The sequence below is a fragment of the Columba livia genome, chromosome 2, assembly GCF_036013475.1.
Source record: "Columba livia isolate bColLiv1 breed racing homer chromosome 2, bColLiv1.pat.W.v2, whole genome shotgun sequence".
In the NCBI taxonomy this organism is placed as follows: domain Eukaryota; kingdom Metazoa; phylum Chordata; class Aves; order Columbiformes; family Columbidae; genus Columba; species Columba livia.
Window position 1 is genome coordinate 61,569,060 of NC_088603.1, and position 13,474 is coordinate 61,582,533.

The window sequence follows — 13,474 nt, forward strand, 5'->3', positions numbered from 1 at the left end:
ACGTGGTGGAAACTTTAACATAAAGTGTGTTTATGCAGGGTGTATGTCTTATGATGAATTTGTCTTCTCCCTCCTGTGATCAAATGTCAGCTCATATTCCTTAAGCTCTCCAGCTGCCAGTCTTCTGGATTAAAAAGGCTCCAGCTCTCCATGTTTCCAGTTTAGCAGTGTGCTCTCAGCCTGAATGAGGAGGGCTTACACTCCCTGTGCTCAAACTGACCTGCATACATGGAACAGTTTTTGGACCCTAGACTAGGAGAGCTCAGTCTCTGATGCATCTCAGCTGTGCATCCAGCTCCTTCTTGCCAGTGGAACAGTTTCTAGAGAGATAGTTCTCAGCAACCTAACACATTGTCCTCAGCTGTGACCTGCCTATTCATGTTACTTGGCACAGAACATGACAACAAGGTAATGTAAGGCACACATTCCTTGCCAGATCCCAGGGACAGACTAGTTTTCAAAGAATTAGCACATTTGATTCAAAAGCAGCCGTGGTGGCAATAACAAGAAAGTAAAACAACTAGGTAGAGTTTAGACAGTGGCTGAATTTTATAGGAATGATCCAGTAAGGTACATACTGGATTTTTCATTCATGTTTTTGGATTACTGGAATAGAAAACTAGATTAATTATTTAGATGGCAAATAATTTCCAAGTTAGCTTCTGTCTAACTTTACATATCCTACTTTGGCCCCTATGGGGTTATACAATAACTAGTAGCATCCACAAGTTCTATATTGCCTTGATTTGTAATGCTATTAATAGCACGAATCTATAGGCCAATGTAGTTATATTAGACAGCCAAGCATAATATTACCTCAATTTTTCATAGCAAATTATGTCTGTGCACAACAGTGAAATGTCTGTGTTTATGCTTAAAGCAACTCTCTTGTATTCATCTAATGGTTAGCATATGAGTTTTTATATAGTTCTTAGCATCCTCTTGATGTTTGTCTCTTTTTAGTGCCTTTGAAGTTAAAACAATGAGTACCCACAAATATTCCTGTTCTACAACTTATGTGACTTACAACTAATCCTGGTCTTCCAGCCGGTCCAGGAGGTCCTGTCAGAAAAAACCCTCCATTTGGTTCTCCTTTTTCTCCTTTTACACCACTCACTCCATTCTCTCCTTTTTCACCCTTTAAAGAGAATATATTTTAAAACATTGAGCTGAAGTGAGATCAGAACTCTACACATTTATCTTTTAAAGTGACATGAAGTCTCTGAGCTCAATAAAGGAAAGAATCTGCTTAAAATCATTTTGACATCACTTCCTTTTTCAGTTAGATGGAATGACAAGGAATGCTTTCTCTGTTGAGGCTGCAAGGCTCTCCCAGGGCAAGGGTTTAGGTGGAAGCAGAGAAATTGCCTCTGTTGCTGTTTTTTGCTATTTTATCCAGCAAAACCTTGTTTCATGATATTGCTGGAGGCAAAGAGAAAATCTGAGGAAGCATAAAATCCTGGCTTTCTGCTTTTCTCCATCACCAAGGAAAAAGCAAAACAAAACTGACATGGACTGGACAGATATTTAAAAGTATGTGGCAAAGTGAAGATCACTTTGTATAGGACGGAAGAGAAGGGCAGGGGCATGTACCAGGATAACGGAAGAGGCTCTACACAAAATTGCAGACACATAGAACTATATGTCTTCTCCTGTCCTCCATCATTGATTATTAGTTAGTTTGGGGATCAGAGTGATAGATAAGAAAAAACAATTAAATACTAGGTCATTATCTCTGTGTGCAAAATGAGCCACAGCAATTGCAAATTCCTCCTCACATTATTTCCTTCTGTTTGTCTGCCGTTTTTTTCCTTCAGCTTTTTTTTTTGGTCTACTTTGTTTCACCTTTCTAAGAAATAAATCTGTGGATAGAAGACACAAAGGACAAAACAACAATGGCAGGTAGCTGCAGAAAGCCAGTAGAGATGGCTATGTGTAGCTCCTCCTATGACTGTCCTTTTTAGTTTCACAGTAAACAGGACTACAAAGTATGGTATGCCATTTTGCAGCAATGAAAGACTAGATGAAAAATGAGTGGATAAAGCTGTAAAGCTACAGACGCTACTCTATACTATCAAAGAAGCCGTATCAATTCTGCTATGCATGCATGGGGCATTTTATGCTGTAGGAATGACTTAGGTGCACTGAGCCAAGCAGAAACAAAATCTGAAAACCAGAGGGCACTAAGAGGCCTTCAAGAAAACTAACAGTAAACTGCTTTTGGTAGCATCATTAAATTATAACATGATTCATTTTGGTTTCAGGTCTTCTACTAATGAAGAGCCTTGTTCACTTAGAAACATTTGTAAAAAATATTGCATTCATATTCATTTTTGTCACTTGAAGCAGGCAGCAGAACAATGGGACAGGGACCAAACACATCAATGAATGGGCATACTTTCCTGTAAGAGATTCCAGGAAAAGTAGTTTCCATCACTTTAACTTATTTTATTCAGTGTGTTTAAAAGACAAATAGTATTACACAGAAGTGAATTCCCCCTCTCCCCATGTGTTAATTGTTGCTAATTTTTTCTAGAAGCCCTTTAGTTAATGGATGTCTCTTACCTAAGCTGGTATGGAAACAAAAGCATTGATTTATGGCAGATGATTTATACCAACTTGTGTTAGGTAACAGTGAATTATGACTCACTTTAATATCACTGGGAAGGTAAAAGGCCTCAGTAATAAAGTATTTTTTAGAAATAATCTTTATATAATACTGACATCTGCTATCTCTATATTTTTAATAAACTTGTCTATGCAGCTGGAGGTTAAGAAATTAATATCATTTGTAATTGCTGATCTGTTTTGTATATTTCACCATGCTATACTGTTTTATGCTTAATTTATAGTAAAGTACACTTCAAAAAAAGCCTAACAGAACTCAAATACAAATGGGATATAATTACCTTTATGCTATTAATCAAGTGGCTGAAATATGATGGAGGCAGAGGTGAACCTGAAAAATGAAGAAAATATGATAAAGTACAATAATTATCTATAATTTTCTTTTAAAAAGCACTGCTTTGGGTATTACTGGTTTAGAAATTCAAAGGAAAATTATTTACAATAATAACATAAACCTTTACATCTAATAGCTATTTTTAGTTTGGTTTCCTAACAAAGCAAGCCTTACATGCCCTATCTTTTCTGTCACTTCTCCACCTTAATAACTTCTGAATCTGATTGTGAATTTCAGACAAATTTGAAAGCAAAGAAGTCTCAAAAGATGAAAATTTCCCTGTTTTCTGAAGAAATGGCATCTGTGCAGGGGGTGAAAGAGAAGCATCCAAATTAACCCCTTTAATGGAAACCAAGGTATTGTAAGAGAAAAACTTTCCATATGCTTTGCCAGCAGTGGGGTGACTGATCAGTAGTTCTGTTATCTTTAATGCAAGGACAGTACCATAACTGATAAGAGAAAGAAAAAGTGTTACTGCTGTGCTGCTAAACACAGAATAATTGTTCCTTGACATTTTTCTGTAACGAAACCAATACCAGTATCAATGGTTATACCACCTGCATTGTGTTGTCTGCCAATGGTGGTCAGCCAAAGCTGTCAAGCCAGCACAAAAAGTCTAAAAAGCCTTCAAATATTCTATTTGGTACACACTTGGAAAAAACAAAAACAAAAACAACAAAACTTTTACAGCTGCTGATAACAGCTCAGTGCATTTTCTTCAAATGTGTACTGATTCATTTTTGAGATCATTGGTTCAATCCTATGCCAGCCATAGGATTCAGATCTCAATACACTGTATCAGGTGCAATTAAGGCAAGTAGACATTGTATGCACCTGTGCTCTGGGACAGAAATTTGTTCCCACTAAGGCAGCTATTTTGATTGTATTCCAACCCTTGCAATTACAGCTCGCTGCAGTCATTTGCTTGATCCATGTGAGGGGATGGGGAATAAACATATGGAATGAAATGGCAGGTGTCCTTCTCAGATGTTGCTTACTATTAATCTCTTCACTTTGTGATGTCTGAGGTCTTTCTAGGATGATCAGGAAGCAGACCAGGTCTGGGTAAGGTACATGAGGAAGAGGGAGATCACCACACAAAGTAGAAGACAAAGATCTGTGGCAGGGAATGAATAGGGTCTACCTGCATTGGCAGGTAAACTGTATTAGATCAGTTCCTCAAGCCGGAGGTAAAGTGGCACAGCTTCCATCCATAGAGCTAAACTGTCCTCCTGACTCCAGATGCATGAGAGACTTATCCATACAGCCTATTGCACTAATCCTGGGCTTAAGCTATGCCACAGACCATCCTGTTGTCTGGGAAGGTGTTAGCTGTAGGCCCGAATCCAGGCCACAAAACATGAGAACAGTTAAACTGCAGGACAATCGATTGTCCTGTGCGTTCTGGGTCTGTTTAGTTTACTAGTATACACAGCCGGAGAAGTTTGTCTGACTTGGCTTCTCAATGTGCAAACCTAGTTCAGCCCTCTTCTGCAGACATTTAGTGCAGGGCTGGTAGGCAATTTTTGGCAGGACCTTCAGAGATCTTAACATTAGCCAGGGGGAAGCACTCTTTGTTGTGTAGCTTCTGCTGGCAGATCAGACATTTTCATTTCAGTTTGTTTTCAGACGTTGCTGAAAGAGACTAACAGCACTTTGCATGTCTATAATCAACGGTAAAATCATGCCCTCCCAACAATGACAGAGTCACAGAACTTTTGGTGACATTTCTTATTAGAAAATGGGAAGCTACATTGCTTTCAGATCTGGGATCTGGAGCAACAGAACTCATTTTTTACCAGAATTAATGCTTTCCCAGAAAGAAGACATCTCACTCTACCTCACTGGTTTTCCTTTACCTTCATTACTTCCAGGATTCACAGAGAATAGGGTGAAACAACTTCTTAATACAGAAAAGAAGATCTCAAGGCAAATAAACAGGTTGAAGGGTGGTTTGGATGAGTGTGAAAATTTGTCCAGAATGCCATGTTGGCCTTTTGGGGAATGACCCGTAGGAGGAAGGGTGTTGACTGTGGTTGAGAGCCAGCACACTACAATAAAAACTTCATTTTTAATTAGCAGGTCTTTGGCCTTAGGCAATTGAATCTGAGACTATGATACAGTGAAGTCTCCTCCTCTGTTTCTAAATGTGTTTTCTGACAAAGCTCCAGACTGTGTTCCTCCAGTCAGAAACATCAGGGTTCTGTTGGAGCATTGCATAAGTGGTTGGAACACAGCACCCATGCTGTGGATGCTTGCTACAGCTGCCTCTGTACAGACTAGCTAAATAAAGTGTGACCTGCTATTTACCCACTTTTTGTGTTTGCTTCATATTTTTGCATGGTATCAATTAACAGAGCCTGTTTGTAAAGTTGGAGAGGAGACGTTTTGTGAGGAAAAAAAAAAAAAGTCCCTGTGTGGACAAATACCACAGTTCAGAAAGCTTTTCTGATTGCTGGGAATCAACAGATACTGTAGAGGAATGAGCTTCAGCCATCTGTCCCATGGAGATTTTGAAAAATTCCTGTGCTTTAATCATGCTCTACTATCCTGCAACTTCTGGCTTGTGAATTTTCACTGTCAATGATTATGTGGGTATCTGTGAGATCTAGAGAACTGGTTTGTATGAAAGAATATTTTAGCAACTAAATCAGTGAGCAAGAACCAAATAGGAATATCTTTTAGAGACGCAACAGAATTGGTCTTAGTTAACATAATATTGAAGCTAGTTGATCTGTTTAGATTTGGTTGACAAACAAATGAATAAATCTCTGTTATTTTAGGACAAAGGTGAATTCAGTTTAAATTTAACCAGTTTCACCGTCCTCCACTAGCTGCAGTTTTACAACAAAATGGTTAAGTGTAGTCCTTTAACAACCCTCTCCTTCCGAAACACCTGAAATCATCAGGTACAGGCAAAAATGCTTGTACAATATTAATTTGCATTAAATACAGAACCTGGGAAGGAACAGACATGTTCATTGTGGGAAAAAAATATTCTTCTACTTCAAATGGTTTCTGGCACTGATCAAAGCCTTATCTCAGTATGAGATTTCAAAAAACGTATCGAAAAGGAAGAGTTTGTAATAGCAACCTTTCCAAATAGATGCTTCTTCTGTAACTATTTTTAATGTGTAAGAATTAGCAACATGTATTAGCTTTTTGATACAGAAAAGTAAATCCTTGCTGACAAACATCTGCTATGATGCTCCCACCACCAGCAAATTGGTATTTTATTTCACCCAGACTTTTCATGATTATTACAAATAAAGCATAAAATATTAAGAAGTTGGTTGAAATGGAAATAATCTAGTTCCATCTCCTGCTGGAAGAGGGACTGTCACCAAGAAATGACTGCCTTGAACTCAGAATGCAGAGATGTGTTACCCTGAAATGGGAAACACTGGATTTTAGCCCATTTGGCTCAAGAAGATTGACAAAATAGTATCTGAGGAAGGGAACAGCCAGTTACATTTCAATATCTATTCTCGCACTTAGCACATTCATAATTCTCACAAATGTGCAGTACAGGTACTTCTTTTCAGAAGACATTTTTGATAATATTATGGGCTTTTTTGTTCTGTGTGTCAGTTTGTTGAGGAACCTAGGTATAAGTCTTCAGGCAGGTAAGGCTGCAGGGGTAAGTATTGAAGTACTTAGTTGAATTCCTTTTTAAGTTAAACATGTAGTCCTTTACAGGGCGTCAATGACATGCCAGATTTAGTGTACCTGGTGGTCCTGGAGCACCTCTGTCTCCCTTTTCTCCTTTTAAGTCTGCTGAACTGTGAAGCCCCCAGGAACCTCTGTTTGCTTTAGCACCTGCAATAAAAGCATTACAAATTCATGAGAACTTCCAAACAGCAGAGACTATAGCAGTGACAAACAAACCACCAAATGTGAGAGCAGAGTTTTACATACATGTGGGACATGTGGCTCCAGCCCATATAAGCTTGAATGTCTGCCTGATAGTCCTTTTTTATCAACCCCAACATGTGCAAGGCAATATCTCTTACAAGTCAGTCTTTCGCTCTCTCTTCCCAGACCACCTAGCCCAAGACCCTCTGAACAAACCTGTTCTCACTGCTTTTGTGAATTTCGCTGGGGCAAGTGTAGAAACACTTGCTGAGTTATGCCTCTGCACTTGATACCACATATTCTACTGTCTCCAATAGACTTCTAAGGTTAGAACTTGCAAAAACTGTGTTGTACTGCTCAATTTATAAATCTTAGTCTTCAATGTGCAGGCCTAAGCTGACTTGTTCCTTGGCTTACATGTTGAGACTGAAACAAGATATGACCTTACAGTTTCACGAGAAAAAATAAGTGAGATCACTGTTTCAGGGTGGGTTTTTTTTGTGCCACATAAACCCAGTTATGCAATATCCAAGAAAAATAAAAAGAGTTTAACTAAGAAAAACAACAAAACAAACAAACGAACAGAAACAACAAAAAAGCTTATTTAAACTAAGGGACAAGAAAAGAACTACTCACCATGGACACTAAGAGTGCCTTGATTTCCAGGGCAAGGAGTGCTCACCTACAGGCAAAGAAATCTATTAAAAGTTATCCATATGCATGAACCAATGGAAGTGCATTACTTGTTGGGACTGAAAAGCCTGGAAAATTTGCATGCTATCACAATAAATATTATAACAACACTCTGAGGCTATCTCCAGTTCGACAAGGTCTGAGTATTAGCTGATTAAGCTTTTTTTCAGATTGTGCTTTCTTTAACATGCAAAATGCTTTCAGCAAGTGGGTAACAACGTGCATTTTGGAGGCATCATCAAATCCTGCTCTCATTCATGCAAGTGAAGCAACAGAAAACTCATTCTCTGAGAACAATTCTGAATTTACATCTGTATTTGAAAGCAGGATTTGATTTTGACTGTAAGATAACAGACAGTATTTATAAAATTTTCATCAGACCATGGCTATACCTACTGTCTGATATTGACCTGTGGTCCACGTGCTTGAAACCACAACTGGCAGGCAGAAGCCTTTCTAGTCTATCTTGTTCTGACAACAGCCACCCATAACAGTGTGGTGTGCCCCTTACCTCTACTGCCTGTCTTCAAAATAGGGACAGTGCAGGAACTAAAATGTGGCATAGTGCTTGGAAATGGACAGATTTTAGTACTAGCTTTTATTATTTATATGGATTTAATCAAGTGTATGGAAAAAACCCTGAAGGTGCTGCATCTGGCTAATCCTGTATTATTAGCTCTTAGAATTCTTACTCACATGGATAGTTCCATTAACTTCATAAGTTCAGTTAACATTATTTCAGTCTGTAGTTCATTATCGATATTCATTTATGTAGACATGTACAGCAGACTTCTTATCTATAAACTCGTATAGGTTTAGGAGATTATTCATAAATGTAGGACAAATCTATCTAGTGTGCTCGGATGTTTGTAAGTACAGGTTTCTATAACTCGTGCACATAAATGTTACTGCTATTACTCACTGATTGTAACCTCTTGAAAAGGGACTATTTATTATTATCTGAAATTCAGCTAAAACAGGCATGTATCATAGGAGAGTTGAGGTTGGAAGGCATCTCTGGAGACTGCTTAGCCCAAAGCAGGATCAATTACATAAGGGTGCTCAGGGCCTTGTCCAGCCAGGTTTCAGAAGTGAGGGTAACTAATCCACATGTGACTATGGACACATGTGATTAACATACAATAATGTTATATGGTGGGAATGGGAAGAGTTAGGGGAAGAATCAAAATAGGTAAAAAGATGGTGCCTGTTGGTAGGCCAAAACTGTAGAAATGTCAAATTAATTAACAGAAAGATCCATAAGCTGGAATACGTCTTTCTTCAGTGTAAGGGTAAAATGATGAGAATCGGTGCATCTAGTATAGTGTAAGTCAAGAGCTGTGTCTCTATAGTATGTGAAAAGGAACTGGAACATAAATTGGAGGAGAGGGAAAAATACTATTTGGAGCTATACTGTCTAACAGAAAAGTAGAACAGCCATACTGCACACCACAATAATCAGAAGACGACTGTGATTCTCAAAGACAGAATCCTTTCCAAGTATAATAACTCACCCATGGCTTACTAGTACAATATTGCCCTAGGGAAGCTCTTCCAGGACCAAACTCTATTTGCAGTTCATTGTAGGATATAATTTCCATGACTGATTAAACAAAAATTGCATCAGGATGTTCTGAAAATATAAACCCATCTCTTTTCTTTTGACACTATGTGTGAGTTTGCAGGTCCTTCAAAGGTAATGGAGACTTTGCCATTCCCCTTGGAAAGCAGGGCCAGAGCTTCACCTGCTGCCATTTTTGATATTATACATGTTTGTACCGCAACAGACTGCATTTGAGGGTCAAACAAAGAACATGATCTTTCTTTTCTGATACATCTTTTATGCCACACTGAAATACATTACAGGTCTTATTTTGGTCAGGGAATCGAAAACAGTTGAAGACATAACAACACGGAGACAGTATTTACATATACATCTGAAAAAATGTGTGTACATGTATAAGCATTCAGCTCTCCAAAGCAATTCTTAAAGAATTTGAAAGATGTTGAAAGTGTTAGGATAACAAAGTAATCAAAGTGCTTTAAGAAAAAGGTTCTAGTGTTTCTAGTTCTGTTTTATATTTTATATATGGCTAATTCTGGGTATCTTGAAAATCTGTTAGCTTGAAGACTAGGTAAAACACATCTTTGGTGCAAAGCAGAAGGTAGGTTGAGAAAAGCTGCAGAGCTACTATGGTTATGTATACAGCTGCTTTGGTTATGGACTATCACAGCCATGCATTTTGCTAAGACCAGATTCTATGTGTCACTTACTGGCATTTTGCAATGAGGTCTGGGAGAGACTGGGAAAACCGTCTATTGAAAATCAGAAGGGAAATTGTTTTAATGAATGGAGATAAAATACATCAGATAACACACCAAATAGATCTAATAGACATGACAGGACAAAGGCTGGAAACAAAAATCAGAACCTCCTGAGAGACCAGTTTGCTGCCTGGGAGCTCTCACAGATTTGTCAGCAGGTCCCATTCTGGGTGGGGGGAACACAAAACTCTTAGATGACAGGGGCTCCAATTAAGAGATTTTTTTCCTGTGCACACAAGCAAGGTCACCCACTGTAAACTGTGTTGCCTGAAATAAGTTTTCCTGTTTTCCCCTTCAAACTGTTTCTGGAGCAGCACATTTCTTCCATGGAGATAGACCAGCAACTGATCCGCAGTTATACTTACTCCTTTGATATAAACTATACGTCCTGGAGGTCCAGGGGGCCCTGGGGGTCCAGGCAAGCCAGGAAGGCCCTGGTAAGAAAAAGTGAAAGAAAGAAGATAATAGACAGATCTTTTAACACGCAATACAATTGAACCTGCAGAAAGAAAGTCCTCGGGCTTAGAGGCCCCATTTAACCAAGAAGTTTTGTGTTAAATGGCTTGAGGGGAGACTGAGTATTCAGTTACGGGGACCAAAGTGAACTTTAAAATTTAACCTGAAGTACTGTGTGGACAACAATATAGTCTAAAGGGGGAGGAAAAAAACCCAAACCAGAGACCTCAAAGCACTAAAAATTGAAACTAAATTAAAGGCAGTGGATCTCTCATCCAAGGGAAATTAGGTATCTGAGGCTGCTCTGGAATTCTCAAGACTGCTGAGATTCATATATTTTCAAGTGCCAGTCAGATAACTACATGCTAATTAACACCTTCAAAGAACCCTGTTAGACTGCAGGTGTGACTACCATTTACAAAAAAAATATGCCAGATCTTTACTATGTCATTTAAAAACCTGGCACCATGCCCTATCCATCTTTCACTCTACATCAGTGAAACTTTCTATGAGGTGACACATATCTCATCAATAATTAGAGGTCCATTAGATTTTTATCTTCCCTAAACATTTCAGGAGGGGCTATTAGAACTTGTAGCCTGTTTTGTTTGCTTGTTTGGTTAAATGTCCCAGACTGATGTACTTAATCTAGTTATACTGGTTTTAATAGTTTTTGTTTGGTTAAGGCAGACAGTCCAGAAAATGGACCTTGGCACTATTTGAAGATATAGAGGAACGGAAAAATCTACTTTAATATTTTCTGCTGTGACTAGTCATAATTTCTGTCATTTTCTTCTTAGTTCATTCAACTAAATTTCTATTAACACCTCTCTCTAGAGGTGTAAGTAACCTTTAGTACTTGGTCTTTTCTTTCTGTGAAGGTCCTGAGATACTGTTAGTTGAATAAAGAAATATCATTATCTCACATTTATTGTGCAGGTAGACAACATACTTGTGTTTTGCAGATTGTGTACCATATATATTTTTTCTTCTAAACACAGTAGAACCAGAGAACTCATACAACAGGTTTCAATTACAAAAACTGCTCTACTGAAATACAGTGATATTGCCTAGATCACCTCTTCTGATGCCTAACTGATCCCTACCTTATGATTTCTATGCTAAAGCAGTAAAATACCACCCCCCCCCCCGCTTTTTTTTTTCCCCAGCATTATCTCTGATGCAAATGAAATATTATTAGCTGCTTTTGTGGTATGGGTATCAATTTTTCTAGCACAGGTTGACCCATGACATCAGAAAAATCATACAAATTACTGTTGTGAAACACATTGCTTATGCTCAGGAGTGTTTATTGTTGTGTAGTCCAGTCTTCATGCTTGTTGTAAGACCACTTATATGAAGTTTTTTCATAAGAACAGACTTGCAGTGCCAAAAGCTTGTTTCATCACTTGTTGTTCCACAATTACAGGTTGTAGGTGGGCATAGATCATTTATGCAGTGGTCATTCTTCTGGATACATGTACATGGTAACTGAAGCAGATAGTAGGTTTTAGCCTCCTTGTTAGTGGAGTGGTTGCCTCTTCATTCTGATGTGCTCAAGTGCTATTTGTACCTGTGCTAGATAGCTAAGAGCCTATGGGTGTATCTTCCCACCACGAGGGCTCATACTGATGGCCTGTATCAGGAAGACTTTGATATATAGAAAGAATAGGAAATCCTAGATAATTTGCTATTTGAACCAGCTATGCTAACAGAGAATCACACATATAACTATTATACTTGGGAGCTGATACAACTATGTATATTTGCAAGAACTGTCCAGATTGACCCAGAAGTTGGCTTTTCAATTATTATTAACAGATAGAAAAAGTAGCAGAAACATAATTATTTATAGATAATTTCAGGTTTTTAGTCCTGTCATTATTTTAAAGGAATTAATATAAATCATACCTCTCTTAGGATTTTAACAGGATTTTTTTTTCAACTAATTGTAACATGTAAATACTTACATTAAATGGTTCGCCTCTATCACCTTTCACACCTCTCAGTCCGTTCAGTCCTGGACGGCCCTGAAATAAGTAGAAATAGTGTAGTATGTGTCAGAAGCAAGCTCCTCTATCTCTATTCCTCTTGAGAGCATAATACATACTGGGCGTCCTGGGAAACCAAGTCCTCCTTTAGGTCCAGTAGGTCCTATTGGTCCCTGAACAAAAAATAAAATGTGATTATGGAGACTATATGGAACATATCTTTGGCATATACTAGATTATTTAGACAAATAGACATAGTTTTATATTTGTGTTAAAAGTCAACCTGTGATTGTCTGCATAGAATGCATAAAATGTCCTTTCAACTTGCTCTGTCGAATGATCTCAGAAGCTGAGGCCTGCATACAACAGTCAGCTCTGGCTTGGAAAAGACTGGTTATATGAAATTAAATCCAAATTCTCACCCATTTGTATGGCGTGCAATTCAAAACTGAGTCACTATGTATCAAAGGAAAATGAAATTTATTAATCAGTAGAAAATGGCATTTAGGGGTGTATGCTTTGTGCATCTCTTTTTTGTTTGCTTTGGTTTTCTAATAATTTCTAAATCAGGCTCCTATGAGGAAATGTATGTGGATCAGCTTGAGAATTTGCATACTGCCAGGTTTCTACATGCCTCTTGCCAGCCTGGGTATATGGATTTATGGGGCTGACAGCTGAAACAGAACAGATCCTACTTTATACAAGAGTAGCTGACCCATCAAGACTCACAAAGTGATATGAGTGACTGTGAAAAGAAAGGGCAAGCAGGCTGCCTGGGAAAAGTGGTCCAGGACCAGGGATGATCTATCATTGGGCATTTGCAAACATGCAACTTCTAGGCAGCCAGCAAGTGATCAACAAAATGCAGCAGACCTGAGGATATCATGAACTTTCATCTGCTATCAGCTCCCTGAAACTCAACAAAATACAAGGGTCTAGACAATCTCTTTGAATATGCATCAACCTTTCTGGTTTCATTTCCCTTTTTTCAGTCTGGTGAAATGCTAAGAGATACCCCTTCTTGCATTACTGGTTACATAGATCCCATGCAGATACCACTTATAGGTCACAACTGATGTGTTCAATTGTGAGAAATCACAGTAATTTCAGTGCAATTATTGTAACAGACTTTCTGTTGCTACCTGCAATATGGTGGTTATCACAGACCTGTGTTGATGGAAGAAAGACATTG

General features: G+C 38.3%; 1 protein-coding gene across 25 annotated transcripts in view; it reads right to left on the reverse strand.

Annotated features, from left to right (window-relative positions):
* COL15A1 (collagen type XV alpha 1 chain) overlaps window positions 1-13,474 on the reverse strand; it is a 132,804-nt gene that overhangs the window by 11,045 nt on the left and 108,285 nt on the right. For 17 of the 25 annotated variants that reach the window (XM_005510178.4, XM_065052195.1, XM_065052194.1 and 14 more), the window contains 8 exons: window positions 12,402-12,455; window positions 12,262-12,321; window positions 10,201-10,269; window positions 9,785-9,826; window positions 7,454-7,499; window positions 6,692-6,781; window positions 2,910-2,959; window positions 1,028-1,138 (listed from right to left, as the gene is read on the reverse strand). In XM_005510178.4, the coding sequence (XP_005510235.2) occupies window positions 1,028-1,138; window positions 2,910-2,959; window positions 6,692-6,781; window positions 7,454-7,499; window positions 9,785-9,826; window positions 10,201-10,269; window positions 12,262-12,321; window positions 12,402-12,455 (522 nt within the window). The remainder of the gene's footprint in view (window positions 1-1,027; window positions 1,139-2,909; window positions 2,960-6,691; window positions 6,782-7,453; window positions 7,500-9,784; window positions 9,827-10,200; window positions 10,270-12,261; window positions 12,322-12,401; window positions 12,456-13,474) is intronic. The other 8 variants (XM_065052188.1, XM_065052187.1, XM_065052189.1 and 5 more) reach the window with 1 other exon arrangement.